At 42.9% G+C, this 19,577-nt stretch overlaps 1 protein-coding gene across 2 annotated transcripts in view; it reads left to right on the top strand.

Moving 5' to 3' along the window:
• The first annotated feature begins 835 nt into the window (after positions 1 to 835).
• Positions 836 to 19,577, top strand: part of mkln1 (muskelin 1, intracellular mediator containing kelch motifs) — a 28,469-nt gene continuing 9,727 nt past the window's right edge. Inside the window, exons 1-12 of one of the 2 annotated variants that reach the window (XM_085436040.1) lie at positions 836 to 960; positions 1,984 to 2,053; positions 6,428 to 6,570; positions 7,100 to 7,188; positions 7,270 to 7,379; positions 9,872 to 10,064; positions 10,160 to 10,276; positions 10,511 to 10,576; positions 15,008 to 15,120; positions 15,226 to 15,438; positions 17,551 to 17,772; positions 17,859 to 17,988. In XM_085436040.1, the coding sequence (XP_085292166.1) occupies positions 881 to 960; positions 1,984 to 2,053; positions 6,428 to 6,570; positions 7,100 to 7,188; positions 7,270 to 7,379; positions 9,872 to 10,064; positions 10,160 to 10,276; positions 10,511 to 10,576; positions 15,008 to 15,120; positions 15,226 to 15,438; positions 17,551 to 17,772; positions 17,859 to 17,988 (1,546 nt within the window). In that variant the 5' untranslated portion in view covers positions 836 to 880. The remainder of the gene's footprint in view (positions 961 to 1,983; positions 2,054 to 6,427; positions 6,571 to 7,099; positions 7,189 to 7,269; positions 7,380 to 9,871; positions 10,065 to 10,159; positions 10,277 to 10,510; positions 10,577 to 15,007; positions 15,121 to 15,225; positions 15,439 to 17,550; positions 17,773 to 17,858; positions 17,989 to 19,577) is intronic. The other variant, XM_085436041.1, reaches the window with a different exon arrangement.

A 19,577-nucleotide genomic window follows, 5' to 3' on the forward strand; every position in this document is an offset into this window, starting at 1 on the left:
CCAGTTGCAGCAGAGCAGCTTGTGGTGATCCAACATAACCAGTCAAGAAAACCAGTGTTTGACGTTATGGCAGCTGTGACCAGTTGTATGTTAATTCGTGGAGGTAATTTATAGCGTTTAGCTCAAAGCAAGACGCACAACCAACTACATACTGGCTTAATGTCAAGATGAAAAAATGTCGAGTCATCTTCTTTCAAAGTGTATGCTGCAAATTAGGAGGCTGAGTAGCTTTGTCTAACCGGAATAAAGCGCATTAGTCACCAGATGACTCACCCACTCTAAGCTAGAATGACTTCACATATAGTAAAACACTACGCTGTTTGAAAAGGGACACTGCTGTCTTTGTCTCAAAAAGGAAACACTGCAGTCAACTGTATGATACTATATGATCGGCTGATTATTTCTGTGGGAGTCTTTATTCTATTTATATGTATGCATTAATTTCGAAACCCCTACTTATGGATCAGGTTTAAAGAGTTTTGGTTAACTCGACTTCCAGTAGCTGTGTGTGTGTAGCTGTGTAGTAATTAGGGATGATGTACATATTTAGGAACGGGGCTGTAGAAGATCATCTTTGGCCTGTGGCCACATTAATGTGATGGAGGTATTGTTATTATTTTATTATCATTCGCTTTTTATGTTTTATCGATTGAAATTAACATGTTTCAGCTGGAATGATATTCGGAAAAAATGATAATTTAAAAAAATACGAGTTTTGTTACGATGAATATGAAGAGCTGACGTGATAACTGTATCGTGCAGTGTGTTCATGCTACCGAGGAGGCTTCGTAAACAACACAAATATGTGTACTGTCTCTTTAAGAGCTGTCAATATTCGCTCCTTGCTAACCTCTCGCTGTCTGTTATTTTCTGCAACAAGATGGCTGTCGCTCCCGAGAGCAGAGTCCTCACTTTCAGCGTTTTTAAATGGAGCTCTTACTCGTCTACATATTTACCTGAGTGAGTATCTTTCCCATCCTCTGGCCCAGCGTATGCATTAGGTTTTGCGGTGGAAGGTGGTCTTTTGTCATCTCGGCGCACTTGTGTTTCTTCCACCCTGCGCGACTGGCCTAGCTTGTCTGCGAGCAAGCTAGCGCTAGCTACCGTGTGGGGCGTTTGGTTTCGGATATTTAGCCGCCCGATAATGATAATGTTGTTTTTCCGCTAAACGTTTGTTGGAAGCAATAGCTTACGATGTACTTTCTGTGTGATGAAATGACGCTCAGTAATTTCTGTGAAATGTGTGGGCAACTAAGGGACAGTTTCCTACTTCAGTGTAGGATATCAATTGGAGCGTTATCTCAAAACGTAAACAAAGCAACTGAATGGTGTATTCTTCTCTTACAGTTATATTATTCTAGAGTGACAACCCCGAAAACTTGGCATTGGAACACGCCCAGATTATTCTTTGTTACTTCCGTTGTCACAGCTGTATAATATTTTACGCTTTGATTACGTAGTGTACACTTCGGTATCTTAATACGTGAAAAACGAACGTCCACGTTAGCTAACTGGACTCCAGAGCTGAAGTAGGCAACTAGCTGTTGTTATCTAACCATAGAGCTTTGCTTTAGCAGCTATGCTAATGAGCTTGGTTATAGGCTACCTGAAACTGTTGCAACGAAAGGAAAACTTACTTGTCGCTCACGCCAGCACCCATGTTTTAATCTAATATAAACGAAGTCACCCATAGTTCCGCGGCTTTCGCCTGTTGCTGGTTCAGCACTCAGCAAACAGTTCAGCAGTAGCTGACTTAATGCTAGTTGGCTAACAACAACAGTTACCTAAATGAGCTTTCTAACAGAATGTAGCGTGACTACAAGAAAGTAGTTTTGTTATGTGATAAATCTACTGTCATAAGCTTCCAGGACACACAGACCTGTATTCGGCTCAACCTTGCACTGCTGTCTTTCCGCGTTTTCTGCTCACTTGGTGGGATGGTATTCCACAGTGGGTAAATACTTGTCTCTTTATTTTGTTTAGGAATATCTTGGTGGATAAACCTAACGATCAGTCCTCCAGGTGGTCTTCTGAGAGCAACTATCCTCCACAGGTAGGTTCATTTCTGATGAGCTTTAATTTTGTTGACCTGGAACAGCAGTTGTCTATGAAAGTCGTGATTTGTGTAGGTTCATAGCGTCACAGTTCATAGGTAATTGGCTTGGCTAATTAATTAACATTAATATTTTAGAGAGGGTGCATCTTGTGAAGGTGCATAAACAGGAAACTGCAGTCTGCACAGAGAGGCCAATGGGATTGAGAAACCCTTTGCTTTACTGGGAATGCTCTTTGGGAAATTTTGACATTTTAAGATGGGGCATTTGAAAACATGTCAATCACACTTCTGCGTCACGTCTGTGTTATTACTGATACAATAACCAGTACTCCATTTTCTGTAACCTTCTCACCAAAAAAGTAAGTTTGTTTGTTTTAAACAGGTAACACTTGTGGGAATTCTTCCTTTGCATTTAACTTGATGGGTTTTCATCAACTTCTGTAACTCCACTTGAACACTTACATTCTTTGGCTCGACCTTGCTCCAGCTGTTGCTGGTAGACCATCATTCATCATGTCTGGTGCTTTTCCTCTTTATTGTTATAATAATAATAATAATAATAATAATAATAATAATAATAATAATAATAATGATGATGGATTGGATTTATATAGCGCTTTTCAAGGCACCCAAAGCGCTTTACAATTCCATTATACATTCACTCTGTTAGACTTATTTTTCTTGCAGGTGTGAATTCTCAACAGTTTATGCCGTTTGTGTTTTACAGTTTAATAAAAATGAATCCAATGTTATTCAGTAGAACTATTAATGTTTATTTACACAGTGTTGTTTTCTAACTGAATGGTAAAGTCATGTGAAAAGCATACCTATGCTTTCAGTTGTTTGGGGGGGTTGGCCTCGCTTACAGTGTCTTGCTGGGCTTGTTTATATTTGAGTGCTCAGTACATGGAATATCTCAAGGCTGACCTTGATCTGCCTGAATGTAACATGGTTTTAAGTCAGGTCTCAGTTACTCAAGTTGATGTAAGAGTAGTGAGTGGATTAAAAGCTTCTCAGCAAGTGTGAATGTGCCTAAATGTGATATTAAAAAAAAGTCAGTTATACACAAACTAACTGAAATAATAATTCAAAGGGTTGGACAAAGATAAGAAACATTAAGTGAATGTTTGTAATTCATAGTAAGGAGGTGAGATGCAGCTCTGTCATCAGTTTTTACTTTAGGTCCAACAAATGTATCAATGTTAACAAAAAGGACGTTTATTTTGTCGATTACAAATAAGATGATAATAAAAAAGTGAATAGGAATTGTCTTGATATAAGAAAAACCTAAAAAAAAACCCAAATAGTAAAGTTTTAATACCAGATGAGACAAATATGACATTTTTGGCAAAAACGATTCTATGTTTGGGCAGAATGAATGCCAGTATCTAAATTTCGCATGTGAAGCATCATGGTCTGGGTCTATTTTAACTAGGGCTGTGCACTATGACCAAGATCTCATATCCCGATAGAAGACATTTATCGCCCCGACAACGGTATATGTATCACAAAATTTCACATTTTCTGTAAATTCTGTGGATCTCAGGCAGCTCGACTTGTGTAAAGTGTTTTCAGCTGGGCGTCGTGTAGCTGGAGTCGAGTGTTTTGACTGTAACGGCCGCCATTTTCTTTGTATTTACTACCTTTGAGTCTGAGGTTTATTTTGAGCACCTGACGGCTCTTTGTTGCTTCTCATCCGTAAACTCCCTCACATGATTCTTGCGTAGGTGTATGAAAAGGTTTGTCGTGTTTGAGTCTGAGGTAGGGCTGTTTGATATAACGATATATATATCGGGATATGAGATTTTGGTCATATCGCACAGCCCTAGTCTGAGTTGGGGTTCGTTTTCCTGCATAATTTTACAGTTTTCTGGTCCGTGTCAGACATAAACAAACCATATGTTACAGAGGGAGCCCCTCGTTTAGGAGTAAGGTTAGAGAACTTTAAGGAATGAATGTAGCCACTACGGTGACCATCAAAACCATGAAAAAAAACAAATGATAGCTTAATATGAAACGACAGGCGTTTTCATATCGTCTTTAGATATATGTCGTTCCTTAAATCGAACAGCCCTAATTTTAACTATGGCCTGGATGACTGAGAGCCTACACAGGCGATGTAGATTAGCTACTCTTAGCTACTCTCTTATTTCCCAGGGGGTTACCACAGTGCACGGATCCCCATTTCACACCAAATACAACCTTCCCATTTATCCAGGTTTGTGACGGGTCCTCGAACAGCAGCACGACTGCAGGAGGCTTCGTTTTTAAGGCTTCAATTCCAAAGAGTTCACTAACTTTATCTTGCAGCTGTATGAGGAGGTTCCACCTAGCAGTGAGCAGCAACAGCAACTGTTTACGTTCACACTTCTGAAAGAAAAAGTTTGCCTTCCTCTCTCTTGAACTCATTGACTCCCTTTGACAACACCGTCATAGATAGTGTTGCACGACTTTGAGGTTAAATCTGAAAGTTTGCATTGACTGACAATAGGAAGTGAAACATTGCAAAACAATGGTTAACCACTCACTTGGAGGACTGAGCACCCCAGACTCAAAATACTCTGTTTCTAGTAGAGCAGCTGGGTGTTACGCAGGCTTCACAAATTCTAATAATTCTGCAGCTCAGGTATGTCCTTTATGCTTTAAATGAAGGAAAACTGCAGGAATCTGCCTGTAATTTAGAGTAGGAGTAGGCGGTGTTTGGATGGTAGAAAACTGCTGGTTAAACAATTGATTTGTCAATCTAAAGTAACAGTTCCCCATGAGAAATGATGCAGAACATTTCTTTCCATTTTTTATAAAACGTGGAGCATAAACTAAACAGTTTTGGGGCTTGGGGGGCATTCTGTCCTCCCCCTGGGAGATTGCATCCTTGCCGATGGGATCTGTTCATAAAGAAAACAACACTAAGATTGTTCATTTGTGCTGCTTCTGAAAACCACATGATCGAATCCCAGAGTGGAAGCATTTTCACACGAATCCACACTGACAGCAGCAGGTCATGTAGCTCACCGTCCACAGGGAAACCTTCAGCGTTGGGATACGTTTTTAACCCTTTAAAGCCGGTCAGAGCAGCACGCTCCGTTTTGTGTAACTATTTTTAAATCCCGGTAGCTCTGCAACCGTGTAAGCTAGCGCAATAATTTTTTTTGCATATTAAACCGGAGGAGTTGTACTTACATCTTATGCCATCAGCTTGTCCTCGGTCACGGTTTCCTTCCACATATAGCTTTGCAAAAACTGCATAAAAAGCACTTGCAGCAACAAAAACATAATATTCCAGAAACAGGTTTTGCCGATCCGATCAGCTGTTCGTAACACTTCCTACGTCCATCAGCGTGAACTATCGCATGTCCGCCATGACCTGCCCGAAACCGGAAGTGACGTCATTTTGTGGAATTTATTTTATTTTATTTTTTTTGCAAATTTGCATTATAATATTTATTTTCGTTTTTCCTGCAGTATATAAAAATTGGTGTATTTCAAAAATAAAACTATGAAGACTCTTAAAATAAATTTCCTGTGGTGGGAAACTAGTTTGTGTAACTTTTAACTTTTTTGTATTTACAGTTTTGAGGGATAAGTTTTTGTAGTTTTTCGCAATTTATGTAATTACTATGCACTTAATGCAGACATATTATTAAAATTTGGGCTGTAATGGTTGCAACTTGAAATGCTCCCAAAAATGGCCCCACAGCATTTAAAAATATACTATAAGCTCTGGTGGACTTGGTTCTATGGCAGGTCTTAAAGGGTTAAATTCAAACTGGTGTGATTGTCCAAAACATGACGTTCAAATCAGTAGCGTACCCCCACCTCCATCGACTAATTAAAAAACTGTGTGCCAAATTACTGGTGAGTAAATTATAACCTTGGATGTGAGTCGTCACGGGAGGGTGATGGGAGGAGCCCATTGTTTCATCACACGTTGTCTCATTACAAACACAAAATGGAAAGTCAACTCAGTGTTGCTACTTTTTTATTTACCGTAAAGGTGGGGAGTTTGTGTGATTCATTAATGCTTCATTTCAGATTGATATTGATGCTTTCACAGCGGATGTGAACATGTTGGTCTCTGTGGATTTAAATGTTTTCACATTTCCTGTTTAATCGGTGCTGTGGCCATGGGTGGATTGTCATTTGATGTCTTGGCTTGTTAGAGCACCAGTGACATGTGGATGCAGTTCATAGTGTGTTGTGCTGCCACTTACCTGATGCTGTAGTCGTTTAGATAAGGAGAGAATCCCTTCACAGCGACGGGGCAGGCATAATTTCAGGCAAATTTCCTGGAGCTCTCTACAAGCACTAAATACGTCATAACTCTGTTCTGTGCTTTCAGTCTGTTTCACCTGTCTTGATCTCTTTCCACAGTTTTTAATCTTAAAATTGGAAAGGCCAGCAATTGTTCAGAGCATCACCTTTGGGAAATATGAGAAGACTCATGTGTGCAACTTGAAGAAGTTCAAAGTGTTTGGTGGGATGAGCGAAGAAAACATGACCGAGCTTTTGTCCAGGTGAGATGCCCCTGTAGCTTCAGGGAGACATGTTTCTGTGTTTGTCTGGTCCTGTAGTGTCTTTATTGGTAGACACAATACCAGGAGAATGACAGTGCCATCAGAAGTGCTCTCAATTGTGGCTGTCGAGACGACTTCTAGTTGACAGAAATTCACTGGTTGAACAGATTTTTTTTTTAAATTGTCTTAAGTAATAAATTGCCTCAGGTGTTATGTTGAATTTGAACTTCAATAAATACAAATTCAAAGAACAGAGGATTGTAGTAGTTGTAAATGTGCAACTTCAATTGTTGCAAATTGTTTCTGGAGAACCTGCAACTGGCAAATGAGTCCATCCAGCTGAAGAGCTGCATTAGCAGGCTGCATGTTTGTTAACAGCCTGAACTGCAGCTGCAAGGCCACACATGAAGTCTAGTTAGCTGCCAGAGGTGGAGGGCTGTCCAGCAAATGGATTCAGTCGGTATCTCAACTCACCAGTAGGATTAGTGAAACAGCTGTGTCATGTTGATTGTCTTTCTCCATCTGCCAGTGGCCTTAAGAATGACTACAACAAGGAAACGTTCACCTTAAAGCACAAGATCGACGAGCAGATGTTCCCCTGCAGATTTGTCAAAATAGGTGAGAGCAGTTTGGCACGCTTTGTGTTGTCATGTGTTTGTTGCTGTTAACACTTCTTACCACTTGTTTGTTTAACTTCAGTGCCTCTGATGTCTTGGGGTCCGAGTTTCAACTTCAGCATCTGGTACATTGAGCTGCATGGAATTGAAGACCCAGATGTGGTGCAGCCCTGCCTTAACTGGTATAGCAAGGTAGGCCTCAGCCTGGATGTTAGAGGGGTGGGGCAGAGGTGGAAGAGTGGATTTGCCTTCCTGCGTAATATCAGCTTGAATGAAAACTTCTGGGATGTCAGAGGTGCTGATTACATTTGGAAACCCACAAACTCAGTTTGTCTCTGGGACAGTTTCTTTAATTGCATTCACATAGTTTCACGTCTGTCTTAAATTCATGTGTTGGATTCCATGTAATTTATGAATATCGTAGTTTATTACTTAATTACAAAAGATAGTTTGGCCTCTGTGGATTTTAGGCCATGCCTTTCAAATGTAAGCAAAGAAAAACCTGCTTTTATCTGCTGATTCGAGTTTAGGCTTAAATTTATCCTGTAATCCTGTAAAGGCAAAGAGCTGCAGTTTCTTTTGGTTTCTCCTGCTGGTTGTCTGCCTCTGGACATTTCCCGTGATGTCTCCAGTGTCGGTTGTCGCCATTTGCTTCCACACACATTAGCAGACTCGTTGCAGTTTGCGTTTGGTTAGGACTTTAGATATTTTACATGAGACAAATGAACTTTTTCTCAGTCCTCCTCCTCCTCTGACGATGTAGCAGAGCCGAGCTGGCAGGCTCCTTTACGTTTGTTGTCTTAAAATATCTCCAGACTGCTGACAATTCTCATCGTCCGCCTACCTGCTCACATGAGTTAATGTTGCTGTAAAGTGGTATCGTGTGGTCTCTGCTCTACATGTGTTGCTAGCTTAATCATTAACTTGCATATGAAGGAGCCGGGACATTATACCCGTGCTTCTTACGACCACATCGTTTCTTGTATATTTTACTACAACATGAAGAATATAAAATAACTGTACCTGCTACTGTTCGAGTTAACCAGCAGCAGCCGTGTTCTGATCAGGGAGGTTCCTACAAACAGAGAACTAACAAACTGCTGAAATGTGTGGTGCTTTTGGATTAGTGACTAACATTAACAGTGCTAACACAAGCCATTCCTTCCCTGACCCGTAACCATCAACAATATCTGTGCATGTGGTTTGTTGCTGCTTCACTAGTTCAGCTGTTTCCAGTTTACTTTAGTTTACAAATTATAGCCAATATACAGCTGTTTATTTAAACATCTCAGAGTGCGCCCAAATGCTTGATGGAGCTGCAGACGCTGGTGATAGCCTAGCATACTCTGCCGGATGGTGGACGTGTACATGCTCATGCAAGTTAGTCGTGTTTGAGTACTTTGCTCGCACTTTACATCTGCACAAGCAGCACACCGCTTTGAGTACATCCTTAGGTTTACCCCTTTCATCCAAAATTGGCGACTTATATATATATTTTTTAATGCTGTCAGTGTTAATGTGCCATCATCACGACTAACACGATTAATAATTAACCCATCTGGAGCACAGACTGAGTCAAAATCCCCAAGCTGTAACTTAGATGTTCTGTCTTGTTCAGAGTCGGCTGAAGGACTAACGACTTCACACACAAAAAGAATTTCCCAGAGACTCGATGTTCCATATATTTTTGTTGCTGCCTCCTTGTGACAGTACACGGCCACAACATGGTTCAGTGCACACGCTTTGTGTAGGACCAATGCACAGATACACCGGTCCCTTAACAATGGCAGAAACATTTAACTAACTATATGAACTAGTCGTGCACAGGACGACAGTAGCCGCTGCTCTGAACAACAGTATCCTGCAGGTTTTGGCAGGCTACACCTGTCGGGTGTTTGCATGGCTGAGCGGCTGCATCTAGTCCTCCAACTGTAAAGCATCCAGTGCGGTGGTGCAAAGCACCCACACCTAGACGCTATGGAGCAGCGGACACGTGTTCTCTGGAGTGATGATTCAGGTTTCTCCATCTGACAATCTGATGGATGAGTCTGGGTTGGTGGTTGCCAGGAGAATGCTACTTGTCTGACTGCGTTTTGCCAAGTGTGAAGCTTGGTGAGGGGGACTGTGGGGTGGGACTGTTGGCTCAGCCCGTTAGTGAAAGGAACTCTTAATGCTTCAGCAAATCAAGACACTCTAGACAATTTCATGCTCTCAACTTTGTGGGAACAGTTGGGGATGTCGCCGTCCTGTTGGAACATGGATAAGGGAGTTTGGTGTGGAAGAACCTGACTGGCCTACACAGATCCTGACCTCGACCCCAAAAAAGCACCCTTAGGATGAATTGGAGTGGAGACTGGGAGCCAGGCCTCGTCCAGCATCACTGTGTCTGAGTTCACGAATGCGCTTCTGGAACACGATGCTCATAACCACCGTATGGATTAAGAATCGAACGTCGCTTGAGTTCATATACGTGTGAAGGCAGCATAATGTAAAATACTAGACTGGTGGCATCATGCGCTGCGTTGTGTTTTTGTTTTTAAAAAAAGCTTTGAGGCGTAATACTCAACCTTCAGTGTCATTTGGTTTCACACGTGTTTGATAGACCTGATGCTGAGTCGGGTGTGGTCCAAGCATTCGTGCAGTGAGTTGAACTCATCAGTTTGCTCTCCATCATGTCCTTATAGTACCGAGAACAGGAAGCCATCCGCCTTTGCCTGAAGCACTTCCGACAGCATAACTACACAGAGGCCTTCGAGTCGCTGCAGAAGAAGACTCGAATAGCTCTGGAGCACCCCATGCTAACCCACCTGCACGACCGACTGGTGCTGCAAGGAGACTTTGATGCCTGTGAGGAGCTGATAGACAAAGCTGTGAGAGGTATGCAGCCATAGTGTTTGTTCTGACTGAGAGAAATGCTCATGGGATTACGCTTGTTTTCTTTCTCATATTTGATTCATGTGTCCTCTTGCTAGACGGCTTGTTTAACCAGTACATCAGCCAGCAGGAGTACAAGCCCAGGTGGAGTCAGATCATCCCCAAATGCAACAAAGGTACAAGCGCCCAAGAAATCAACCACGACGAAATGAACAGTGAGCCCATCTTTCCAGTGGGAAATGTTCCCGCTTATCACACATTTCAATACATGCTGACAACTTTGCCACCTGTCTAAAGCAGCGCTGTCTTTCTTGTCTGTTTGCTGCCCCGCCCATCCCTTCGCTCCACCCCATTTTGCCTGATCCACGCCTCACCTCTCTGCTTCGTCGTCTGTCCCCCCCACGCTCACACTCCATCTTTGTCTTTTCCATCCTCTTTTCTCTTTGCAGGTGACGGTGACGACAACAGGCCGGGGATGAGGGGAGGACATCAAATGGTCATTGACGTCCAAACTGGTGAGACTCACACAGCGCACTGTTATGACTTGGCTATGACTCACGTCCACCTATGCACACTGAGCTCGCAAAGCTCTGCTGCCGTTTAATCAAATGAACCCTCCACAGTTCCCCCACCTCGAACGTTCTCCTTCCAACCAAACCGTTCTATTTGTAAAAACACATTAATCTCGGCTTTTGTTTCGACAGACGCACCGCTGCTTTTTAATGAATTAATTTATTTTAACCCTTGGATCTGACAACATTGTTGGCAGTGTACTTCCCTGCTGGCTGCCAGGAAAAACAGAAGCCTGCATTGTTAGTGTGTGTATGTGAGACTGAGTGATGCAGTGTCTGCAGCTCGTGTATGAGCTGGGAGAAGGCAGCATCTCTGCTCTGCATCAGGCAGCACACACTGACCTCTGTGTCCCACCACAGGAGTCGTGGTGCAGGACTTCCCAGTGATTTCTCTGTCCGGTGCCTGATATCGTTTACATTCTCGTAATTAGTGTTATTTTATTTTATTTAGAATTTCTTGTCAGTTTGTTTTATTTATTTAAACACAAGGAAGGACCAGTTAAGCTATGGCGTCACAGCCCCTGATCTGAGTCCCTTTACTGGCTGTTGGGATTTGTACTGTACATTCTGGTTATGATGAACCGCTCTCTATTTGAACACACAGCTTATCTGGTAAATGTTTACGGCATGAGAGGGACAAAGGGACAGAACACTTGGTTATCCAGGGTTTTCCTGAGGTTTCTGGATGATATGCAGCATTTGTTGTGGTTGTGTGGGAGGCTGCACTGATTGTGTTTCAGTAAAGCCTGTTGGTTTGGACATTTTGTTGTCATTACAACAATTTACATGAAACAATACAAACACAAAGAAAAACTCTGGAAGACCTTTTAGAAAGCTTGCACAAGACAACAGTTTAAAAAATGACAGTCTGGCTGCTTGGAGGCAAAATACAAAGAATGCAGTAGATTTAACATTTAACAGTACACTTACAAAGTTGATGAATATATTTTACTCAGTAATTTAACAATAAACTTATACCATATAAAATTATATTTCTATCACATGAACCTCGAGTCCTTTCAGACAGTTGCCACATGGTGGGAGTTATTATAGCGTGACACGTGGAAAGCTGCAGTTAATAGTAGGGCTGTGCGATATGACCAAAATCTCATCTCCCGATATCAGACATCTGTCGTCCGATAACGATATAAATCACAAACATGTAACATTTTCTGTAAATTCTGTGAATCTCAGGTAGGTGAAGTGTTTCCTGCTGGGCGTCGTGTAGCTGGAGTCGAGTGTTTTAACCGATGCATGAAACGACACATTTTTAGACATAAGTTGTAACGGCGCCGTTTTCTTTGTGAGTATTTATTACACGGCGTGCTGCGGGGAGAAGCCTGTTCTAACGTTTGAGTCTAAGGTTTATTTTTTAGCACCTGGCGGCTCTTTTTTACTTCTCATCCGTAAATAATCTGCTCTTTCACGTGATTCCGTTTATTTTGAAAAGTCTCAACAGGATCTTGAGCTTTATTGTGAAAGGTTTATGTGGAACATAAACAAGCAGACACGCGATGGTTTTACCGTCGTTGTTGCTAACGACAACGCATAAAAACAGGCGCTTGTCCGTCTGTAGTGTGGTTATATTAAATATAAGAGAAAGAGAGAACTTGAAGAAATTAATATAACCACTACAGTGACATCAGAACCATGAACAAATATTGCTGTAAACAGTTTATTTTGCGACACCACGAAACAAACGACAGCGTAAAATGAAACGATAGATGTTTTTATATCGTCATCTGATATATATCGTTACATCGAACAGCCCTAGTTAATAATGTGATTAACAAAATACAAACTAACACCTGAAACATGTCAGCGGAAACCAGTTTGTCTTATGTTGAGCTGAGGATGTCAGCAGCTCTCAGCTCTCACGCCAGCCGGTCGAAGTTTGCATTGCAAACATAAGATAAGATAAGATAAGATAAGATAACCTTTATTAGTCCCACACGTGGGAAATTTGTTTTGTCACAGCAGGAAGTGGACAGTGCAAAAGTTATGAGGCAAAAATTAGAATACAATAAGAATAAATACAGTACACAACTGTACAGAATAGAATAATATAAAATACTATATACAGTAGAATAAAATAAAATAAATATACAATAAGATAAAAATAGAATACAAATACAAATACTATATACAACTGAGTAAAAATACAACGATGACAGAAAGGATTATTGCACTTAGTGTTATTGCACATGTGTGGATGTGTGTGTTTGTTCAGTTAAAGTCTTTATTATGGAGTCTGACAGCAGTGGGGAGGAAAGACCTGCGAAATCTCTCCGTCCCACACCGTGGGTGCCGCAGTCTCCCACTGAAGGAGCTGCTCAGTGCTGTCACAGTCTGCTGCATGGGGTGGGAGATGTTGTCCATCAGGGATGACAGCTTAGCCGCCATTCTCCTGTCACTCACCACCTCCACTGGGTCCAGAGGGCATCCTAGAACAGAGCTGGCCCTTCGGATCACCCTGTTCAGTCTCTTCCTGTCCCCAGCAGAGATGCTGCCGCCCCAGCAGACCACGCCATAAAAGATAGCAGAAGCCACCACAGAGTCATAGAAGGTCTTCAGGAGTGGGCCCTCCACCCCAAACGACCTGAGTCTCCGCAGCAGGTACAGCCTGCTCTGCCCTTTCCTGTAGAGGGCGTCTGAGTTATGAGTCCAGTCCAGTCTATTGTTCAGATGAACACCAAGGTACCTGTAGCTGTCCACAGCCTCAATGTCCATACCTTGGATGTTCAGTGGTTGCAGTGGAGAATGCTTGTGCCTGCGGAAGTCTACCACCAGTTCCTTGGGTTTACTGGCGTTGATCTGGAGGTAGTTCAGCTGGCACCAGTCCACAAAGTCTTGGGTCAGACCTCTGTACTCCTTGTCGTCCCCATCAGTGATGAGGCCGACTATTGCAGAGTCATCAGAGAACTTCTGCAGGAAGCACTGGGTGGAATTGTGGGAGAAGTCTGCAGTGTAGATGGTGAAGAGGAATGGAGCCAGAACCGTTCCCTGTGGGCCCCGTACTGCAGACGACCCTGTCCGACACACAGCCCTGAGTCCTCACATACTGTGGTCGGTCGGTGAGGTAGTCCAGGATCCAGGTAGTGAGGTGATGGTCCACTCCTGAGTTCACAAGCTTGTCCTTTAGAACCGAGGGAAGAATGGTGTTGAAGGCACTGGAGAAATCAAAGAACATGATTCTCACAGTGCTTCCAGCGGTCTCCAGGTGAGCGAGGGAACGATGTAGGAGGTGAATGACGGTGCCATGGTGCCAACCAAACTAAACCAATCATACTCATGTCATGCTAGCTGCCTTCATCTGACAAGACCTGCAGTCAGCAAAAAGATGGACTGACAGGAAGGCACGGAGGCTGTTTTTGCAGAAATGTTGATTTGCTCTGTAGTTTTAGCTCGGCCTCTAGATGATGATACAAAATAACATTTTTGTTATGGACTTTCAAATGTTGCTTTATGGCAGAATTATTAATTATTGGATATAATTACATATATTTGCCTCATTCCAAGTGCTCATTTGCAGCCGTTTCCAGGCTTATGTACACTCGGTCATATACATCATATACTGCCACAGATGCTGATATGCTTAAAAAGAACTTGAATAGGGGATTTCCACTTTGTATGAAGCAAGCACATCATGATCTCATGGTGAAACCAGTGTTTTATAAACACCCTGCTCATATATTCCTTTTCTTTCCCGTCACCTTTTGTTATGTTTTTGCTTAATCGCCCTTCTGGCACAAAACGGGCTTTTTAACAAAGCTGTTGCTTCACGAGCGTCATATTTACCTCCACACAGTGTGTCACTTCAAAGGGGGAATGTGATCTGAAAGCACTTTAAATCCCAAATTCCTGCTAATTGAATTGAACTAATTGAACCCCCACCACCATGTGTTATTGATAAAACGTAGTTCTGAACAGAGACTTGTGATGGTGGGTGCTGTGAACTGCAACATAATATCTTTTCTGATTTCATGTACAATAAGAAAACAGATGCTTATTTAACCTCCTAGGACCATCCACATATGTGGACGTCACATTTTGGGACGTCTAGACCAAAATACTTAATTTCTCTCTACAAGGGCCTGATATCCACTTACAAGGACATCATGCTGCCACTGTTCTATCAAAATTTGAAACAAATGTCCTCATATGTGGATCTCATTTTTCTCAGAAACAAAAATTAGGTAAAAATCTGGTGATGCTTTGTTTTTACATTCTTTAGGTCCCAATCAGCCCAAATAGCAAAGACACGTTCAAAATGCTGAAAGAGTTCAGGTCGTAGGAGGTTAAGGGAAAAACAACAACCTTGTTTGCAGGAGCATGGTTACAAAAGGCTCAGTGCTGGTCATTTCTAACCCACAGAGACGGTGTACCTGTTTGGAGGCTGGGATGGGACGCAGGATTTGGCAGACTTCTGGGCCTACAGTGTGCAGGAGAACCAGTGGGCCTGCATCTCCAGAGACACAGAGAAAGAGGTGATCAAACACTCACCAGTGTCTTCTGATTGTTTTTGACTAGAAAAGAAAAATCACTGTCTGTGCATGTTAGACACACGTGTAAGCATGTCTCCTGTGTAACAGAGTGGTCCGAGTGCTCGCTCATGCCACAAGATGTGCATCGACTCACAGCGGCGACAGATCTACACGCTGGGCCGCTACCTGGACTCCAGTGTCAGGAACAGCAAGTCGCTGAAGAGCGATTTTTACCGCTATGACATAGACGCCAACACCTGGACGCTACTAAGCGAGGATACGTCGGCCGACGGAGGGCCAAAGTTGGTGTTTGACCACCAGGTAGCTGCAAAGGCAAAACGATCTCTTACACTCCACTTTCCCTCCATATTCAACATCCTTTGTCCCGTCCATTCACCGTTCTTCCTCTGTAGATGTCCTAAACCTTTAAGCCGTCCTCCTCCTCCTCTGTCTGCAGATAACTCGACCTGACCTGTCCCTCTGAGTTAATCATTATCAGTCCTGTTCCTTCCTGTCACTTCCAAAAACAAAAATCTTCAACTGTGTCACCTCCAGCTGCTTTTTGTTAGTGCCTCCGTCTCCAAAGCAAACATCATAACAGGTCTCACCATCATCTTGGGCACCTTCCCTTTGACTCTTGCTGCTAACCTTCTGTCACACATCAGACCTGACACTCAGCTCCACTCACCCCCGTCAGTTGCTTAGTTGACTCCAGTTCTTTAAATACGTGTACTCACTGCATCTTCCTCGTGTTTGTCCATTGTGTCCGAACACTGTCGGACACAACAGGGGCCTCCACTCCTGAACCAACAGGAGGTGAGATGGAGGGGCTGTGTGTAGTCTGAACCTGGCTTAAGTTTAACAGCTCAAGGAGAAGCCTTACCTTAGCTGATTAGTAATTGCAAATCTTTAGTTTTAGCTCTAAATGTCTTTAATTTTTGTTCACACATTTTTAAACATTTCCAACCTTCATGTACGTGGAGTAAAAGTATGTTTGCACTAGGTGTTCACCCCGTGACGTATAAATAAATACAACTCTTGTATTCGGTGCATCGTTTCCTTGCGTACGAGACAAAAGGATTCAAAAATGTTTTCATCAAACCTGCACATAAATAAAGACCACAGGGGGAAAGGGTAGGTGCACCTTGTGTAGTTTCCTTGTGTATGTCAGATAAAGGAAAGTGGCACAGCTAATGTTAAATATACATTGGTTTCATTTCACTGCTGCGTTGGTTTGAAAGGGCTTAGTCTTGCTGCCACTTTTAGCTCCAGCAGAAGTCAACTTGAGTCCTGGCTAAGCCCAAGCTGAAAAACACGAGCAGCTCTTTGTGGTCATACTCTGTAGCTGCTGCTGGCGTTCATGTTTGTTTGATCGACAAAGCTGTGACGCACACGTGACCTCACAGCAACAGTGGAGACTTGTCTGTGCTGTGCTCTCCTCACTCTTTGAGAGGCAGCGTTTAGATGCTGCAGCTTAACTATTTTTAACATCATCCAAAAGAAGCTCTAAGATGTCACCTTAGGGTTGGGGTGAAACTAAGGCAGATGTTTGTCACTTTGGACCAGGGCTGTTGCTGGCGACCAAGAAACGTTCAGGCATCAAGTTAAACTTGAAAACCAAGAGCATTTTAAACCATTTTCCACATTCTTGCTGCTTCACAGCGCAGCACCTCACATCCTGCATTATCAACAGCACATGTTCTACTAAAATATGATATGAAAGTGTGTTACTACAGAAGAGCTTAACTTATTATTAAAATATACCAAATATAGATCTGAATCCATCCATTTGCTCCCACTTATTTTGAAGTTGGATCTTGGGTGCAGCAGGAAGCCCAGACTTCCCTCTGGGCCCTCCTCCTCCTGGGAAACACCGCCTAGGCCAGTCGATAGGTGTAATCTCTCCAGCGTCTCCTCCCAGTAGGACGTGCTGGGCCTGAACGCCTTACCCAGGAGTTGACAGCCTTAGCTGTCTCCTCCTGATGTGGAGGAGTAGCACTAATAGAGAGCCCATCTCATTCTGATGGTGTTAACAAAAATATCAGCCTATTAACGGATTAGTTTTTTTAAACAACGATGCGCCATCTGGTGGCAGATGTCTGCATAACATTTAGGACAATAATTGACCAGCATTGGGCATCAAATTTAAATTTCAACAGTTAGTTAAACGACTCGTAAGAACAGCAACGAGCAATCGAGTAGTCGTGTAGTCGCACACATCCCCACTTTGGACATTTGTTAGGCAGAATGATTTTAAAGCTGAGTCGTGTCCAAGAAAACACAAGGCAGTTAAAAAGCTTCAACTCAAAAAAACAAATGGAGAAAATGTAATGAAGGAAGCTTTGATTTAATCTGAAGCATTTAAATCAAAGTAAATTAGTTTCAGCTCAGAGATGCATTTTTATTAACAGTGACAAACTGCTCTTCCTGCAGATGTGCATGGACTCTGAGAAGCACATGATCTACACGTTTGGCGGTCGGATCCTGACGTGTAATGGAAGCGTGGATGACAGCCGGACGTCGGAGCCGCAGTTCAGCGGCCTGTACGCCTACCACTGCCAACTGGGGACGTGGAGCCTCCTGCGGGAGGACTCGTGCAACGCTGGCCCAGAGGATGTTCAGTCCCGTATCGGGCACTGCATGCTCTTCCACACTGTGAGTGCGTCATTGGATCTATTTCTGAGGACAATCCCGTCAGCGACTGACTTTAATGTCGGCCATTATTTCTGTTTCTTCGCCAGAGGAACCGCTGCCTCTACGTGTTTGGTGGTCAGAGGTCAAAGACGTACCTCAATGATTTCTTCAGTTACGATGTGGATGGAGATCACGTAGAAATCATATCTGATGGCACCAAGAAAGACTCTGGGATGGGTAAGAACATCTCATATTGGATGATGAGGTCCACTGGTTTATAGAGCTGCACACAGGGAGAGACGACACAGATTAAGCTATCAGTAACAACAAATACAGGTGGCCTGTAATCATCGTAGCGTATTTTCAGACCTCATCAGTTTTTTACACTGCCGGGTTTCAAAAGTGGTGATTTAGATTTTAGTGGTGTCCCTCATCAGTCACCGAGTGTCAGCTCGACTCGGTTCACTTGAACAGCGTAGCTGGTACCAGGTATTATACTGAGAAACCCTGAAAACCAAGTTGAGCCGAGGAACCGTTGGAAAAGGAGAATTCGCTGTTTTCTATTAGAGGAATCACAGATCCTGTATTCAGGGCAGTGCTCTACTTTAAGCGTATGTTAAGGGTTTGTCCCGACCCTGAAAACGAGGCGCTACTGAACACATCCCTGGAAACAAATATCACCCTTTTATTAAACTAGCTCGCTAGCTTCAGTTCTGAAACGTATTGATAAATTCATACTAAAAACCTACAGCTTTGTTTGAGAGCACTCCTCTCGTGGTAGATATTCATTTGCACGTTTGTGGTAGCTGCCTCGTAGTCTTCTGGGCTCTGTTTGACTCAGCTACATTAACAATATGATAAAATGATCGAGGCTAATAGATTCTGTGAGCTATCAGAACAGAGATGACGATTGTCTGGTTAAGGAGCTCCTCCACTCTTCAGACACTTCCTGCCAGATCGACTAAAATGTCTGCTACAGTCTCAGCTTCACCTCAAAGCCAGTATAAATAGACCTTGTCTACCCACCACTTACCTCTGTCTTACCCTGCTGGAGCTATCATCAAATCTGTATGATTTGATGAAAAATGTGAGCAGGAAAGAACCGAAAGGATTTGATTATGAAGCCAAACACGTCTCATGTTGATGTGAGCTCAGCACTGAAACGCCAGCTTGTCCTGTTGTGCTGACTGGTAACTGTCGACTATAACAGATGTAGTTTGCAGGGTGAAGCTAACACATTCGGTTCTTGAAGTTGTTGGAGGTTTTTTGTTTGTTTGGTTGGGGGTTTTTTTGAGGGCGGTGCAGGCAGGTCGTGTTGGTTTGTGTGTTTGCTGATGTTTGTTGAGCTGATAGAAACTTTGCATTTACGATGACCTGACAAACAGAAAACGTCACTCCCTTCATGCACGCTCCTCTTCGGTATCGCCAACTAGATGCTGAACTGCAGTCACAACATCTGCACATCTGCACTTCTTCCAGTGTTGTGCCAAAACTCCAAACCGGCCGACCCCTGACTGCGACTCTTCATCTGTGTTTGTGTGACATCCGCTGCTGATTCGTACCTGAACACACCTGCCTTTCATAAGGCCCAGTGACCTGAAAGAAGTCCAGTCAAAAGCCAAAGTATACGAGCCTGTTTAAGGAGTACAAAGTACAGATATGTGTTTAAAAATTTAAGGAACAAAGGTATAAATAACTTGTATTATTACTACTCATTGACCCAGTATTGGCTCCCCTCACAAAGCTTTACAGTCTGTTGCTCTGTCGGAAATATCATTAATAATTCATTAAACACACATTTGTTGAGTCGATCAGTTGAATTTCAC

This window comes from Copadichromis virginalis, linkage group LG17 (assembly GCF_057382275.1).
Source record: "Copadichromis virginalis isolate Kocher_CV1m ecotype Utaka linkage group LG17, C_Virginalis_male_GT1.1, whole genome shotgun sequence".
NCBI classification, from domain to species: Eukaryota; Metazoa; Chordata; class Actinopteri; order Cichliformes; family Cichlidae; genus Copadichromis; species Copadichromis virginalis.